The sequence below is a fragment of the Candoia aspera genome, chromosome 3 (assembly GCF_035149785.1).
Source record: "Candoia aspera isolate rCanAsp1 chromosome 3, rCanAsp1.hap2, whole genome shotgun sequence".
Lineage (NCBI taxonomy): Eukaryota > Metazoa > Chordata > Lepidosauria > Squamata > Boidae > Candoia > Candoia aspera.
Genome location: NC_086155.1, coordinates 51,514,268 through 51,532,673, shown reverse-complemented (window position 1 = coordinate 51,532,673; position 18,406 = coordinate 51,514,268). Strand labels below are relative to the sequence as shown.

Below are 18,406 nucleotides of genomic sequence, written 5' to 3'. Positions count from 1 at the left end.
ACTGTGAAGTAAGCTATAAAACACGGTTAACCTAGTTTTTGAAAGCAAAACTAAATTCTCAAGAATCCACGTTCTGGCCCCAATCCCATGCAACATACTGTCAGCTCATTAGCATCACCCACTCTGCAGCCCACCTTCACCTCTCTCTCAAAAGTGCTGTTACCAGTTGAATCCTAATGAGCAATGCAAAGAGTCTGGCCTGATACAAAGTCCACATTTACAAATACGTTCTACATGAGTTTATACATATGTATTTTTTTTTCCTGCATTGGCTGCTGGGGATTTTGGACTAACTGTACTCCAAAATCGTGTGCTGATACCCCTTTGGGGAAATCTTCTCTAGGAACTACATCTCCTTGTCTCTCATAGGCAGTGTGTGCTTTTAGCAACTGCCTGATGACATTCAGTATGTGAAGAGGCACAGTAAGGAAAAGCTCTTCCAGCAGCTGACAAGCAACTCTTGGCTTCTGTTTCTGGAAGCAACTAGCATTCAGAGACTGGATTTGCAGATACTAAGCCATAGTTTGTTAGCTGGGTCCATTCATAATGCTAAGTCATAAACCAGGGTTTCCAAACTATACAGTAGCTGAGTTTATACGACATGCTAAACCAAAACCAGACAAAACACACTATGGCTTAGAGTGATCTGTGAATCCAGACATAATTTCCACGGCTAAAATAAAATCTAGCTTCAAAATGAAAAAAAGCCTTCTTAGCCAAGTTAGAGATGAGGCATAACCTGGAGTTAAACCGTGGCTGAACTCTTAAGAAAACTTACCAGTCAATAAAAAAACAAGGAGTTTCAGGTGCTCTGCCATGCAGGATCCGTCCACTGAATGAGATGGTTCCCTTATTTTTCAAGCGGAAGTTGGTGCAATGGCAGAGTAAGGGGGAGGTTTCAGCTGCTGCTTCATTTCACCAGCTCCTCTGAACCATCAGCTTGTCATTTTCCTTCTTGCTCAACCTCCTTCTGGTTTAGCTAGAAAAGGGCTGTCCCCCATCCTTTTTTTTTTAAGGCTTAGGCAGCATTTGGCTTCAAGGCAGTGTTTCTCAACCTTAGCCACTCTAAGATGTGTGGACTTCAACTCCCCATGCTGGCTGGGGAATTCTGGGAGTTGAGGCCCACACATCTTAGAGCAGCTAAGGTTGAGAAACACTGCTTTAAGGACATGCTAGAGACTGCACATCACAGAGCCGGGAGAACACCTAAAATTGATTTTGTTTCTTTTGCATGTAATTCAGATTAAATACAGTTAAGATTATTTCCCATTTGTGTATGTTTGTAGGTATTCTTACATTAAATTAAATATTACATTTGATAACTTTTGGCATTCTCTGAGGACATACCTAAGATTCTCAGAGACCATTTGTGCTACTGGCATATATTGTATTTCTCAACATACCTTTCGGGAATTGGACTTACTTTCCACATTTAATGCAAGTTTAGAAATTTGTTACAAAGTGAGTTTTGTGCTAAATGTAAGACAGGATCCCAAAATGAAATTCCTTTTCAAATCAGACTTCCGGTTGATAGCCATGGTGGGATGACTTTACAATGAAGATCCATGCAGGATCCTGGCTGCCAAAATGCTCTCCAGATTGAGAAATCTTTGAGATAGCCCACATGACTCCATACAGCTGCTCCTCATGAGTAAACCACAGGAATTGTTTTGCGATTTGCCTATGGGATGAGTGGCTGGGAGTTGAGGGAGGAACCATCTTTGCTCACAGTAGTTAAGACAGCCTTTTAAAGGACAATAAGCTCAACTGAACTTCACTTCTTAATCACTTTGGATTTGTTTTTTTTTCCTGCTGCCTTAAAAGGATTAAGACCCCACAGAATCGCAAATTATACTGTATTCGCTAGGTGAGTCACCTATTCCTTAGAGAAAGAACGTTTAAATGTGATTTTCAAAAGCTTTTGAAAAATATTACTTTTTGGATTAAACAACAAGAGGGCGCTCAGAATATGGACTTTAGAAAGATTAATGGATTAAGGGCTCAGATGATCTTGGAATTATAATTTTAAATGCCCACAAAGAGCTTTGAATTAATTAGAAGAAAATTTTCCTTGGGAAAATGGTAATTGCTTTGAGCTTTTTCATGATAAGGGGACTTTGAAGGTTGGGCACTAGAGGAAGCTAGAGGATAAAGGATAACGAAAATGGAGCAGAAATCTATAATACAAACCTGGGAATATTTGTCTGCTACATTTTTTGACAAAATAGAGCATGTTATAATGGAATTATAGAACAAGAAGAAGTTGCAATGGATGATTTTGAAATTATTTTGAAGAGGGACAAGTAATAAGATATGGAGAAAGATATGGACACACAAATGGAACTGATGGATGACCTATATCCAAAAGGAGATATGCAGATATTGAATCAAGAAACTGACTTGGATAATTTTTTTTTACTGAATGTACAAAAGAGCTCTGTTAAGGTTTTGAAGGACTTCATCAGAAGTGATAAACAAAAGGACAAACTTTACTTATCGGATATACAAAAGAAATATTTTAAAGTTCTGAAAGATTTTTGACTTGAAACACAGATAACAGAAAACTAGCTCTGGGACTCTTTTTGAAGGGGGTAAAAGATATTTTTAAAAACTTAGGGAAGGAATACAAGGTTGGCTTATTTGACCAGGGCTAAAGAAGAATACTAGTTACACCTGGTTGCCCTTACTGGACTTTTGATGATAAAGAACGACTGACAAAGCATTTGGATTTTTTTTTTTCTTCAATAGATGAGGTATGAAGTGAAGAGAGATTATATTGTATTTAGAGATAGTGATTAGTTATTAAGATTGTTTTTGCCTGCTGGGATGAAGGGGGAAGCTACTTTTTTCTTTTTCTATTTTTCCTTTTCTTTTTACACTATTTATTTTTTTGTATTGGCTTTTATCCTTTTCATTTATAACCCTTAATAAAATTATTTGAAATACCTTTTCAAATCAACTTTGCAGAATAAATAATGGCAACAACTTATCACAAATTCATGTCGACCTCTGTTCATGCAACTGTGATTGAAGTAGAAATGTATTATTTCAATACTATGTAATATATAGAAATATATTGTGTTGAACGTAAAGTATTTCCTATGCAAAGATACAGCCTTGGATTTCTGTGGTGGAGGGATGTTTGTTTTAATCTAAGCTGGTCTGAGATGGCAGCCAAGAGCAATTTCTTTATTCAGGTGAATTGCTGTTTTTCCTAAAAATACCTAACTGGGTGATAGCCTGCTTCCCTTTCTGTCACACCATTGACTGTAAATGTATATTGATTAGCCATTATTAACTGGCACATTTTAGCAAGTAATGGTGCCTTTGAACCAATGTGTGCACTACTTATCTCATACTAAGTTAAGACATAGGCACAGGATGTCACAATCAAAAAGTTGACCTGGATAGAAGCCATAAAATTGAATTGCACCCTAATAACATCCTACAAAATTCAAGGATGTATTATCAGTTAAACATTCTAAAGGATCAACATAATTACAGACCCAAGCTCCTGATTTTTTTAACCTAATTCATAGCTTATGTGGGAAAAGCACTTCACATATTGCAGGATAGTAACTATGGACTTTTGTATTTTATCAAGAACACATTTTGTATTAATTTTTTTCCAAGCAGGATTTGTTAAGTGCTTCTAGATTATGCCATGAAAGATACAGAAATCTCATACAAATGTTCTCTGTGTTCAAATCTTACTTGTATAGAAACCAATCAGTTGTACTTCCATTTCTTAAACTTTCCCCAATATCACTGTTTCCTAGGTTCATATATTTACTAATTACAACAGATTGTTTTGGCTTAGTGTATGGATCTCAGCCACTATAATTTATGGTTCAGTGTCCACATGTGAACTCAGATAACGGTGGCCTATTCAATAAACCACAGTTAAGCAAACCATGTCCCAATCTATTAGAATCACAACAATGGAAGAGGCTGTGCTTGATATAACGGCTGTTTTCACATAGCACTTACCCATGGTTAACTGAGCCATGGTTTACTCACTTAAATGAATTTTCCAGGTTAGCAAACACAGTGAACCACAAACTACACAAGCTGAGTTCACATAATGCTAGGTTTAAAGGAGATTGGCTAGTCTGTAATTCAGTGAACTGTTCAAACACAGCCAATAATCAATTCTCTTCATTTTTTAAAAATCTTTATTCCTTTCCCTAACTCCTGTCCTCCTTTCTTTAAGTTCCCAGTTCTCAGTCTGCTTGCTCTTTAGACATGGTTTCTATGTCTGGTTCTTTTTTTACTTTCCTGTAATTCCTAGGAACTGCTTGCGCTGATTTTTTGCCTATTCAATTTCTAGCCCCCCGAGGATTTTCCCATCTAAAGCTGTATCATTTCTAAACTGAAGTTGCACATCATGTACTAATATTTTAGGACTTTCACCAGAAGCTAGAATGTTCATAACTATTCCATGAAATACTGCATTCATTTAGCACTATCAGGACACTTTAGAATAGAAATTGCTAGAGCCTTGTGTGGCACAGAGTGGTAGGGGGCAGTATTGCAACCAAAACTCTCCCCACAACCAGAATTTGATCCCAGCGGAATCTGGATCTCGGGTAGCCGGCTCAGGTGGACTCAGCCTTCCATTCTTCCAAGGTTGATAAAATGAGTACCCAGCTTGCTGGGGAAGGCAATGGCAAACCACCCCGCTATAGTCTGCCAGGAAAACATGAAAGAGGTGTGTCTCCAAAGGGTCAGGCATGACTCAGTGCTTGCACAGGGGACCTTTCACCACACCACAGCCTAAGGAAAGAAGAAACTCTGCCATGGGTTCATGATAATGTATCCAATATCTCTTTGGTAGAAAGGACACATCCGCAGTACTGGTGTCTTCATTACCTGAGAAAGGAGTGAGTGGAAGATTTGGAACTTTTACTAGATGTTGATGTATCTTCCAGTAGATGGCTAAAGATTTGTAACTGTTTAAATTATTCTCTACACACTAAATTATGCTGTTAAATTACAAGAAGCTTGGGCTAATGGAGGAGCATTTCTGCAGAAGGACTGCACCTAGTATTACCCTTCGATCATTTTAAATGTGTCTTTCTCTCAGGATCAGATTTTCAAAGAACCTTGGTACATATATACTATAAGCCTGAGTTTACCAGCCTCTGCAGTTGTGGTGGGTAGGAATTCTAACAGCCCCCTGTCCACAGACTTGTCTCACTTTCCTTTATGGTACAGTAGAAGTAACAGTATAATCCTCTTTACCTCGTAAAACTCTCTAGTGCTAATTTTAAAAGCCTATCAAACATCACTGGATATAGCATCCATTTGCTCAATTGAAGCATGCAAGAAATTCATGCCAAAGTGTTGTTCCATTATGAAGTGGCTTTATTTTACACCCTACACTTAGTCAGTTCAGCAGCATTATATTCACAAACAACCGGAGTAATGCTCAAGGGTCCCAGCATTATCCTGAATGTAAAAGTGCAACTGTCAAAGTGGCCAAACATGTCTATAGCCGTTCTAACCAAAAAGGTCAGAAGACCCTAAGCAAACATATTACATAAAAAAGTGCTTGAAGCTGTTTTTCTGATAGGTTGGCCCATACACCATGCACTCATACACATGGCACGAACCAACATGAATCTCCAAAACCAAGCATACTTCTCCTTCATGGTTAGAACGGAATGCTTGCTTGCAAGCCACAGATTTTGAAATATTCTGTAATGTAAATATGGCTAATAGCATTTTGATTTCTGGTGCTATGCTATTTATCAACTCCGCCTTATCCCAGGGCTGCACACGACCATTCCTCTCTTAACATCTATATTCCTCACCTGCATGCTGTACTCAAAGGGAAAATTGCTGAAGGCTCACAAAGCCCGCACGTGCATCTGTGCTGTTTGTCAGTAGACCACTAGCTCGGTGCTGCCCACTGATGCTTCCTTGGCAACTCCTAGATTTCCTAACCCTGTTTTTTTTAATTTCACATCTTACAAAATTAAATAGGGGGAAGAAAACCCCATTCTACTATAAAATTATATGCTAACTTCAGCATCATCTTTATTTCTAAGAAAGCCTCTAGGTTTTAAGGTGTGCAAATGTCCAGAACAAAAGCGAGTATGCTTGGAGAGGTAGCAAAACACAGCCTAGCCAACTAAAGCAAGCAGGTGGTTTCACCTGTGCTGTGTCTGCTGCCTGGAGGCAAGGAAGAACTTTGCAGGTGTGTAATGGCCATTTTGTTGCATTTCTGGGGTTTGTGTGTAACTTGACATATGGAACTCATATTCTGCCTCTGTCTTGCCTTCAATTCTTGGCCACCCTGCTCTCTTTTGAGCCTTTGTTTGTCATTTGGAAAACAGATTTGGGAACTGAGAAAAGTGGCTTTGCATTTTGGAGTTTAAGGCCTCCAAAGGAACTTAGAAAAGTGGCTTTGCTAAACACTGCCTCTTCCCTTCTACTTGGGTTCCTAGACAACACACTTTTTACCATGACCAGCTTCCCTTCTGGAAGACTGGTGTTTTGTGACTGGCTATGCTGACACAACCGTTTTATGAATGTGCCAGCTCTTTTCCCATTAGCAGTTCTTTTGCGAGGCACTCGCAATACTTTCTCAACATTCAAAATATGCCCACCAGCCAAGGAGGTTAGGAATCCCTACCAGATGCTGATATACCATCCACATTTTCTTTGTGGTGTAAGAATTTAGTTCTACCATAAAACACATTCAGTCAAGTTAGAAATGTGGGTTCTACAAACCAGTTGCAGCTTCTGCTGACCTGATAAAAGAAGCAGTTCCCATAAAAGCACATGTTACACCACTGTAACAAAATTCTGACAATGGAACATTGACCCTACCTTATTATTACAACAAGATGGAGGTGAAGAAGCCATTGAAGATACAAGCAAAATTGCCATTAAAGAGGGGTTCTGAAGTTTTGATTATAATATAATAAGGCCTGCACTTTTGATTATAATAATATACTGCATCCAGGATTAAGATTTAGATTTTTGACAGGAAAGTGCAACAGCAAATATTTATAAAAGCCCCAAATTCCAAGCAAAAAGAAATCTGTGAATTAGATTATCTCACACTAAGTAACTAAGCTGTAGCTTTAAGTGATGTAATTGCCAGTTTGGCAATGCCTCTTATTTAAAGACAGCTCAGAGAACAGAAAGCAAGTCTGGGCCAAGTCCTTTTATCAACATCTATCACAATGTGCTATGCCACAGTGAGATAAGGCAATGGAAAGTCAAAGATTATACCTTGCTAGCACACACTGTTTTCCCTCACTAATCACTACAATGCTACATAACTGCTATGGTTTGATGCACATTTGTACATACCATAGCCACAGGTTCTTCATATTAAAAAAGACACTTGCCAGGCTTAAAAAGGAAAAAAGGACCCTTACAATATTTGTTTAAACATAATGGAGTAAAAAGAGACAGGAAGATCACAAGCCTAAGACATTATCTCATAAATATATTGATTGCTAGACCTGCAGCCACATAGTGAATCATCATATCAAGCTTTTCCTGAGGCACATAAAAGGTGACAAGTAGATGACACACAGAACAGATCTCTGCAACTAGCAGAACTTACGTTGGCCCTTTCTTGTATCCATCACACTGACCCCTACACACTTGGCCTTTAGATATGATCCCTCCCCTGGCAAGTTTATGTTTATTTAAAGGTAAAATTTTACAATATTCCATTGCACATAAAGCTCCAGTGCTACTGATGATCTAAAAAAAAATCTATATCCTTCTGAAGTGTTATACTAGTCCACTAAACAGTTTATGTAATGTAAGAGATCTCTGAGGATCTTCAGAGAAGGAGTTGTAATGCTGATTAGCTGGTCCTTCAGAATAGCCATCCTGGGTGACTTCACTGGGTGTGGTACCCAAGTAGGTCATTCCAGCTAATAGTGATGAAGACAGGTCAATATCTTCAGTCAACAGTCTACATGGATGCACTTTGCTTGCAGTGTAGTTGTCATGGCTTTGACTTATACGGGGTAGTTCTTCGTTTTGAACCGTAGAAGTCTGAAAATATCAGAAAACAATTTGACTTTTTTTTCTAAAAAGGATAAGACAGAGTGCCTAAATGGGATTCAGACATGGCAGTAAGACTGCTCACATATTTCAGAACAAACATCAGCCAAGGCCTGGCATCTGCAGAGCTGTCACAGCTTTGGTTAAATTTAATAACTTAATAGTGCAGTGTTTGCTTGTGTATACGGTCAGGAAATACATCTGAAATTACAATTTTATCATCAAATGCCAGTTTTTGATTCCTTTACTGGCATTTGGACACTATTGTCATGGAAGACATGCAACCTAATAGGTGTGGTTCAGTGGAACAAATACTCCATCTATGATCTTATGTATTTTTTTTAACCAAATACATAAAATGCTTCAGCAGGGTGTCATTATACAAGTATCTACTATGGCTAGAAATTAAAATGAATTTACTTCCACAGTTCCCAATGATGAACGAACACTATATGTGTTCAAGATTAAACACGCACACACAAAACTGACATATCACATTGTTCTTAACATCTTCTGTGGCAATTAAATATCCTCTATAACTTAAGTCAAGATACAAATGCCCAATTTTAAACATTAAGTTTTTTAACTTAGATCATGAGTTTTAAAGAATTGCAATTTGGGGTTTATGAAATTTCATTTCAGCTACAGCTTTGGATATTAACAACTCCTATATAAGTTAACCCAAAGGACAAATAGAGCTGCCCCATTCTTACCTTTAATACTTGTCTGCTTTCTTTTCAAAGACTTCGGGGAGTCAGCCTTGCAAGCTTCAAGGCCCACCTGCATTGGTCTCTCAGCCTTTGTGTGCCTCTTGATGAGTGCTGAAGAACTCCGGCTCTTTTCCCCAGCACAGCTGTTCTCCTTTGTGTGGCCCAAGAGATCTGGAGATGGCAGCATATTTAGGTGAGAGACCTTTTCCCATTTGTAATTCCCTTCCAGTGGGGTTTCTGTTTCAAAGTCAAAGTTCCACTTTTGCTGGGCTTCCTCCAGCTGGATCTTCATCAAGGACTGAAAGTCCTTCTGGAGCTGTTCATGATCAACTGGTCCAAAGAGATTTCTGCATAGTTTCCTGCTGCAGGAAGGTTGTAGGATTTTACTCTCAGAAAGAGGCATGTTTCCTATTAGGAGGAAGATAAGGAACATTTAAAAAGAGGTCACTTTTTGCCGGCAAGTCAGTAACTACATCTACTTTAAAAGCACATCAGGGTAACATTAATCATTCCAATTCAAATAACCAGAATTTGACAAAAATAGCATGATTAATTAAAGGACTGCAATGTGCCTCAAAAGAGGTAATATATCTAGGTGCCACCAGTGGCACCAGCTGAGTGTGACAGGGCTCAAATTAAGATCTCATTAGAAAACCTTAGTTGGAAAGCAAGTTGGGATGAGTGGGATTCTTTCAATATTTTGGGCACAAACCACAGAGAGCTAAAAGTCATCACCAATACCTCTAAAGGAACTGAACCGCATACAACTGTACTTACGAGATCTGCAGGGACATATTTTACCAAGAGTTCACTCTGAGAAAGAAGCATGCCAGGGAATAATTGAAGAATTAAAGGTTCTTTGGAGTAACTTTCACCAGCTCCCAAGTAGATGCTCTTTGCCCTTTGTATGCCAGCATTGTCCTTCCTAATGTTTAAACAGTTTTCAACACAGAAGAAAGTTGCCCAATAGTTATAAGTAATGAAATGCTTCCACTCCATGAAGAATTAAAGGATTTGCACAACCCAAATGTTAACTTTGTTCTCTCATGTAATCTTTTCCTTACTGGAACTGTACCACTGGGCACCAACAAAGGCAGGTACAACACAAAAGAAAGAAAGCCCTATATTTAAGACACAGCTCTGTGCACCATGTACAGTTTGTGTATGTTAAGACGGCCTATGATAGTGGAAATCTCCATTATCAGATATCTACTGTTTATACATCCTCATTATTCAGCCCTGTTTTGTTTCAGAATTTGATTTTTTGCATTTATTCATTCCAAAAGTTACTTCACACACAACACAAATATTGTACCCATTTATATTCTGAAGTACTGTTAAGACAGAGATTAGGATGGCAGCAGTCCAAGGGGGGGTAGTCAAATAGGGCAAGACAACAGAAACAGGGTCACAAAACAAGCACCTCCTGCATGCAGACAAAGGATTGCGTTGTGATGCTGTGTCTGCCATCTTGCTTTTTACCTTCCACTTTGGACTGGATTAGGATTAGCCTGGAATAATAACCTCTGACTCTCCAGATTTAAAGAACAGAAAAGACGTATGAAATATATAATTTCACACATCCATCTACACTTGTGACAGCATCTTCATAGCATGAAACTCAATACAACACAAACAAGTGCCTGCTTTAAGAACCATGGAATTGTGAAGGAAAATCCCGAGCCAAAAACCGACTATAACTCTAACTATTAGCAGAGTAGTATTTCTCCATCCATATCCTTCTAGCATTAACAGTGCCAAAGTCCAGCTCTGTGCTGATGTAGCATAGATCATCCTGTTTCAGTATATGTTTGAATTCTTCCAACCATAATGGAGTTTGTATTAACTACTTCAGCACATTTGATATCTTTAACCAATAAGGAGTCAGAGTTTGGTATCTGCTCATTAACTCCCCTCCATTCACAAGGCTAATCACAAGGCAAGCAGCTAAGGCTTATATTCTATATCCATCCAAGAAGGCCATCCTGCATGAATGCCATTTTTCAGTGATGAATGCCATTAATGAAGAACAGACAACTAGAGTGCATGCATTATGGCTAGTGCATAAACTGAAAGTCATGTTAAGGACCCATTTCACTCTTTGGCAAGACACCTTTATTTGAATATGTATGCATCTTCGCATGCAGAAGCTCTGGATGAAAAGCATAATTGAACTGCAATACCCATGTCTGTTTATTTGGGCAGTACTTCCCCAAACAGCTCTCACACCTGCATTGCCCAGCACGCTGATGTTGCTGCTAGAGAAGAGGCAAAGAGATTAAAAATAGTAGCAGCCTTCACATACTCATTACAAGCAGCTATGCCAGATGACATCACTGAGAATTTTAGGCACACCAGAACAAGTCCAGGCAGGTACGTTACTGCCAAGGACAGGCCCCAGCTTGATGACTTGTTAATTCACTACTTCAAGCCACTGAAGCAGAGTGTTTGCCAGCCATTTGCAGTTCCTCAGCTGTTTATCCCACAAACAGTTGGTCCTTAACTAACTCTCAGTTATGCCCTTATTTTGAGAAATCAGTTTCCAGTGAAAGGGCAGGCATGTATATCGGCCTTCCCCATTTCCTAGATGTGTTAAATTTCTATTTCCATAACCACCCCCTCTAACACAATCAATGGTCATAGTTTCTGGGAGCATTATTGGAATGGTAGCCCAGCACAGCATTTCTCAACCTTGGCAGCTTGAAGATATGTGGACTCCAACTCCCAGAATTCCTCAGCCAGCATGCTCGCTGGGGAATTCTCAGAGTTGGAGTCCACACATCTTAAAGTGGCTAAGGTTGAGAAACACTGGCCTAGCACACACACAGACAAAAAGGTTGTGGACTATTGAAATGCATCAAAAGGGCAAGGGCACAATACAGTGAACTGTAACCACAGTATCTGTTTGACAACAGTGCTTGCACCTCATCTGAGTCAAGGCCAATCCACATAGCACACTTGTGGATCCCAGCTCACAAATACTTGTACATCAGTGTTTGAGAGGGGAAGTGTCATTAGAATACACTGTACCATCATATGCTTTTGATATATGACAAAAAGACTCACAGCTAGTCTTCTAGATGGCTGCTCCCACCCCTCGGCTCTGGAACTTTCCATTAAAGAGAGGCCAGGCTAGCTCTGTTTTTGATGTCCTTCTGCAAGCAGGCAGAGGTGTTTTCACGAAGACACATTTCTGGCTCCCAGACATACTTGTTTAGTGAAGTATATTTTAAATGTTTATTTCTCAGAATGTACCATTCTTTTAAATATACTTCGGAACTTCTTTTTTCTTATCTTTTTTCTTATCTTTGTTGTTGCCTTATGCACCACTAAGAGTGGAATGGCAAATATAAATTTAACAAAGCACTTGAAATACACATGTTGCATAAATCCACTGAGCCAGTGTACAAGTTTTTTAATCTTTTCTTATGTCACCCACATCCCCCAAATCCTGCAATTAATTTCAGAAATATTTGTCTTGCCTGACTCTAAGTAGCTGAGTTCCATTATGGACACTTGTACATTAGTATGTGTTCTGTAGGCTGTTTTCTCATTAGCACTTCTGACTTGAAGAGACTTGTTTGTGGTTTCATGATCCCAGCCAGGATGACTCGTAAACAACGGGGTATAGTTTAGTGTGTTGCTTGAACCCACCTACTTACTGATTCAGTAAATCATAGCCAAGCACACCTTGCAACATAGCCCACAGAACTGTCCTTTGGATTTCTTCACACACTGCATGCAGTTCACTATGAATTGTTTTCACCAGTTGTCCCACTACAACGATTTGGTTCATATCACACCTCAAGCCATAAACATTAGTTTACAAACCATAATGGTAGAATTCACCCAACATGCTAAGCCACAAAGAAGGAATCCACATTACAACTTACAAGATGAACCCAGCCTTGCTGCCTGTCATGCAACAGCCAAAGCTAAATACTACTTCACTTGCCTATCAGTCCAGTTAGCTCAGTACCTATCAAAACTGACTGCTCTAGAATCGTTGCTGCTAACTTCCCCAATGTGCTTTCCAGATATATTGGACTACAACTCCCATACTCTCCTGTAAGCATTAACTTTGGCTGCTATAGATTATCAGAGAAAATTCTTTCCCACCCCTATATAAGGGGAGATGGACCTTTGTAGGCTAACAGATAATAGCGCCTACTGGTGGAAGGAAGTACGGAAAACGTAGCCATCTCAATCGCAGCACAAATTTAGTCTCTGTTTACCCTGCAAACATGAATTTAGTTGTTCTCTGCAAGTGCCAGCCAATCAAAATTTAGGTCACCATTGTTGAAACAGTAGCTACCCCCCCCCCCCGCAGTTCAGCGACTGGTCTCGCAGCTGCAAAAGTTTTGGCCGCGTGGTGGCCTGCTTATTTCAACTCTGGAAATCACCCGTCTTGTGAATGTTCCTCTAAACAGACCCTTCAACTCCACACTGGCGTAAAGCAAACAGGGACTTCCTTATCATAACGGGAGGAGCCGAGGAGATGTGCGAGACGCTCACAGAGCTCGCCCCGGGATTACGTCATCTGGTACCACAGCAGCTGCGTCACGTGCCGCGTTGGAAGTTGCGAAATCGCATTTGCCACACAGACCTATTGCTGCCAGGAAAGGGGAAACGTGCGCCGAATTTACTACGGCTCCGCCTATCTGCCCTTCCCACACATTTGTCCCTAGATTTGGGGCTTACCGTTTGAGCTCTTCTGAGGTGTGTTCTTCACTTCACCCTACCCCACCGCCTTTGTTACAGGAGCAAAGGAATAAGAAAACTCTAGGCGCAACCCACGCACGCGAGCTGGGTACCTTTGGGATTTAGACCCAGCGTCCGTAAAACTGGTCGAGGTGCTTCTTCCTCACCTCACTCCCTCCCCCTCCCCCTTAGTAATGGAGGAGGGAAAGGGAGAACACCACAGCTGCTCCAAGATACGAATTAATGTCTCGGACCCAGTAAACAAAACCAGCCTACGTCTAGCCGCTTTCCTGCCGCCCCCAGCGCGTCCCGAGTTTGCGCGCGACTCTTAAAAAACAGCGTAACTGGGCTGATTCTCTAAACAGAGCAAGGACAAAAATAAAACTCCATTTGGGAACAAGGAGTTCCCAACCGAGACAAGAACATCGGCGGGGCTGGGCGGAGAGTCGGAAGAACCCGTGCGTTTTATGTCCCACCCCCAAGAGCCACGGGCTCTTTCTGCTCGCAGAGGCAGAGACCTTAGGAAAGACGCCCGGGAAGAGAAGGGCTGTCTCCTCTGACAGGAAGATGTCCCTACGAGGTGTTCCCGAACGTCCCCAAACAGACAGGGCTGGGCCTATTCTCTTACACCAGCCCGAGAGAGTGACTGTCACTGAGTCACCCACGGCCGCCGCCTGACTCTCCACCCTCCCACCAAATCGCCGCCGCCGCGCCAGGGCATGCCCTGACAGGCTCCTTTCCTAGGCAAAGCTGTAGTGCAGCTACTGACCCAAGAGCACCCCTTTAGGCGAGGCGGGAGAAGGATCCGTAACTCTCCTGCAGGGCTCGGCTACGGCTCTCAGGGCATCACCACTGCCCCATTAGACACGCACCGATTCCAGGAAGAGCGCACAAATCAGTTTCACGCCTCCGGGAAAGAGAAATTTTCCTGACAGAAGTAGCCACTGTCCTGGTTTCTTTCCAAGAACGTCCCTCCGATTATCAGCCGAAAGCTGCTACTTCTCCTTTTGCTGAGATATTTGATTTTGGTGTGTGTAAAAAAAGAGCGAACGAGCAAATTCTGCCCAAAGGCACGAGCATCGCGACCCGTTTCTCCTCCATAAACACTCGCCGCCTTAAGACCAGGCTTTGGGGAATAGGATAGCAAATCGACTTCATTCAACGATCACGCCCAACTCTCATCAAAGAGACTGCGACGAACTTGGAGGAGAAGCGTCCAGCTGACGCTCTCACTTCCAAATGAACCTAAACCCATTCCGCGATTATCTCCTCCTGTGAGCAAGTTAGGAAAAGTGTACGAAAGAGGAGAACGACATCACCCGCCTAATGAGTAGCGAGAGGAGGTAGAAAGAACAGGTGGAAAGACGAAGTGGTCTCCACGGGAATGCAGAATCTACTAAAACCGGGATCAAAAGAGCAGGGAAGGCAGAGAATCCTTTCAGTTACCCGATTCAGGTTCCAGCGGTCCGCTGTCTTTCTTCCCCCGCCAGCCAATATTCCATTTTATATTCACAAACCACATACAGTGGATTGGATGAGGATCCCATCGCAAAAGGCCGTGATGCTCTGTCGAGAGTCTCGTAATCCGCAAGCGAAGAAGTAGCAAATTCCAAAAGGAAAGAGGGTTAGGGTTAAACGGTTAAACCCTAACCCCAGCTCGAGACGCCTCCAAAAGAACCTGATTGTACCTGCGCGCGTCTGGAATTGCCTCTTCCAGTCCAGGCAGGGAAATAAATAGGGCTCTGATATACGTATAAAACGGACCATATATCCATAAACCCATCAAAACAACACACCCGTACAGCACTGAGGAAAGCCCAGCACCCTCCCTACAGACAGACGGGAAAAATGTAGGTTAGACGCAACGCTCACCTCCCTCGCAAGCTCCACGAAAGGCGCCCTCTTGGTCCACAATTCTGAGCTCCGCGGCTCTTGCAAGACTACATAAAGCCTGCAGAAGCCCGCCTCGTGAAGAGGCGGAGCTACGCTTCTCTTCTCCCTCCTAGGAATTTCCGAAAGGTCCGCCTTGCTTGCTTCGGATCGTTCTGCTTTCACGTACTGACCCTCGGAAGGAATCGGACTCGTCCACACGATACGTGAGAGGTAGCTTAATTAACTCGTCCAGGGTTAATTTAAGCCTCACAAAAAAGTGCAGCCTCGACTAATTTTAAATGCAAGCAGCTGTGATCCTATGTAAAATTCGATGTTTATATGGGTCTTTTTAGGTTTTCTGCTCGTATTAACAGTATCCACAGTTGATTCAAATAGCCTGAGAGATGAAGCTGTGACCAAAATAATTTCAATGATGAATACTAAGGATAGCCTTTCATAGTTTAGTGCTCCCCTCATCTATTGGACTAGAATCCCCAGCGAGCATCACCCCGAAGTGCGGCTTGCGAAGTTGATTCAGACAGGCTCCACCTGTAAAACCTCTTTAACAGATAGAAATACAGTAGATGGATCATACTGATACACCCTGCAGGGAAGAGACAGACTGACTATATTTGACAAATCTCTGCTTGGCAGGATAGCACATTCACAAAAGTAGTCTTCACTCCTAAAACTTTTCCTGTCCTCAAAATGCAGGAGACAGCCCAGAGTGAGGATAGCTTAGTCCTGTAGGCAGGGCTGGATTGAGGCATAAGATAAACAAGCTACAGTTCAGGGCTTCACAATCCGCAGGGCCTCATAAAATTTCAGAATTGTTGGTGTGTGTGTATGATCCTGAGGATCAGCAGTGGAGTTTCAGAAGAGCTTTCCCATTGAGAGAGATCAAAAAAATTACGCCAGCACCTTCAATAAATATAAACTGTATTTATAATACAAAACAGAAAAAAACATTTTTACAGTTCTGCCTCTCTCCGTGCAGGGAGATAAACTGTTCTTCAAGCAGGACGCAGGAGCAGGAAGCCAGAGAGAGCAAGCACAAAAGATTCACCTTTATCTAGGCTACTGACAATTAGTTACCAAAGTAACTATTAGCATATCAGTTTGAAAGACAAAGGATTGACTTGTTGACCTGGCCACACACAGACTTTTTGGCTCCAGCAAGAAAACTACAACCACCAGAACTTTTTGTTTGTCTTGCCTCTTAATTCCTATGCCATAAAAAATGAAATAACAACAAGAATATCAGTTTTCTGATTTTGCAAATGAGTTCATTGTTACTTATAGTAATAAAAGTGATCCTGATTACTTATTTTGTAAGCATTTTGTAGAGAGCCAGTTTGATGTAGTGGTAAAGGCATCAGGCTAGAAACCGGGAGACTGAGTTCTAGTCCTGCCTTAGGCACAAAGCCAGCTGGGTGACTTTGGGCCAATCACTTTCTCTCAGCCCTAGGAAGGAGGCAATGGCAAACCACTTCCAAAAAACCTTGCCAAGAAAACTGCAGGGACTTGTCCAGACAGTCTCCAAGAATCGGACATGACTGAATGGATTAAAAAAAAAAGCATTTTGTGTGTGTGTGTGTGTGTGTGTGTGTATGCATCTTGAAATTATTTTAAAATTTGTATTTAAATATTGTTTCCAGAATGTACTATATTATAATCTATGAGAGAGATCAAGCCAGCCAAATGATAACTATGTAATCAGTAAATGCATTCATTTGAAAATAATTTTTATTTTTCATTTTAAATACCTTGCTATTAAATGATTAAAAGGCATATACTGTATATGTTTTCAATTTTTTTGTGACAACCCAAGGTCCTGTTTTGGTACTGGTATAGCTTTTTAACAAGGGGCCTCCAAGCTTTATATAGTTTAGGGCCTTACCAAGTCTAAATCTGGCACTGCCTGTAGGGGAGGCTGACATTAATATATTAAGGGATTGATTCAAAGCAATCAAATTAAATTGTTCACTCAAAACTGTAGAATTCACTACTATACCAATTTTGTGTAAAACAAGAGATTACATACTTTCAGTAAAAGAAAAAATGTTTCAGAGTTTACATCTCTTGAGGCTATGGCGCTCATGTCCAGCTTGTGGGAATTGGCCACAGTGGGAACAGAATGGTGGATTGGATGGATCTTTGGTTTAATCCAGCTCCTCCTTTATGTTAATTCCAAATGAATGCACAACAAAACAACTCCAGTCATAATAGACCCAAGACACATTGCATCCTGAGGTAGTGCAAAACACTTCCCTCCCAAACTCAAATGGCATGCATAATCCTAAATCCAACCACATTGCTTTGGCACTTAAGGCAGGCAATCCCACTAACATCTCTCCCTTCCCTCCAGTACTGAAATAACTAACAATTCGTTGCCCTTTCATGTCATCTGAAGTCAGCAACCTGATTTCTTAATTTCTTTTTATACTGTACCCAGTTTCTGCAAGGGTTCAGTGAACTATTGATTTCTGCTTGGCTCCAAAATGGATTGTTAAGAGCCTGTGCACTGAAAAAGGTATTACTGACACTCATAATCTGTATTGGGAAAATCAGAATTACTCAACCCTATATATTTTTTTCTCCTTTCATTTTGGGACAGTAAGGTTATTAGGACCTTTAGGTTCAGATCTAGGAAGGGTGTTGTCTGATAAGGCCTGGGTATGTGAGGAGACTCTTTCAAAGCAAAGTATGGAGCCTGAAAATCTTCTATGATTTGTTTAAATTAAAATACTATTTTGATTGTTTCTATTTCAGAATTATTATCCTCATTCTCATGCTTTTTTTGCCTGTGGATTAACTTCAAATCTTCATTGTACATGTAAATGAAAGTTCAGAGTCAGCCTTCCCCACTTTGGTGCCCTCCAAATGTGTTGGATTTCAGTTCCCAAGGTCCTTAAACCAGTATGGTCAAAGGCTGGCTGTGAGAGTTGGAGAATTAAAATCCAATAATCTGGATCTAGATTTTATATCTGTTATATGGCAACATTTTAAATAGCTTGTCTCTGGCCAAAAGAATTCAGAGAAGGCAAGGCTTCATCACTGCAACTATACAGGGGAGAAATTATAAC

The 18,406-nt window shown here is 40.9% G+C and overlaps 1 protein-coding gene across 2 annotated transcripts; it reads right to left on the bottom strand.

Annotated features, from left to right (window-relative positions):
* Positions 1–5,344: 5,344 nt before the first annotated feature.
* Positions 5,345–15,368, bottom strand: CDKN1A (cyclin dependent kinase inhibitor 1A). 2 transcript variants are annotated; one of them, XM_063297660.1, is made up of 3 exons: positions 15,321–15,368; positions 8,751–9,155; positions 5,345–8,028 (listed from the first exon to the last, which is right to left on the bottom strand). In XM_063297660.1, exons 2-3 carry the CDS (start codon positions 9,148–9,150, stop codon positions 7,979–7,981), a joined length of 450 nt encoding a protein of 149 aa, XP_063153730.1. In that variant the 5' UTR covers positions 9,151–9,155; positions 15,321–15,368; the 3' UTR covers positions 5,345–7,978. The 2 variants fall into 2 exon arrangements, with proteins under 2 accessions (XP_063153730.1, XP_063153731.1); XM_063297661.1 differs by lacking the exon at positions 15,321–15,368 and adding an exon at positions 13,562–13,586.
* Positions 15,369–18,406: the final 3,038 nt, after the last annotated feature.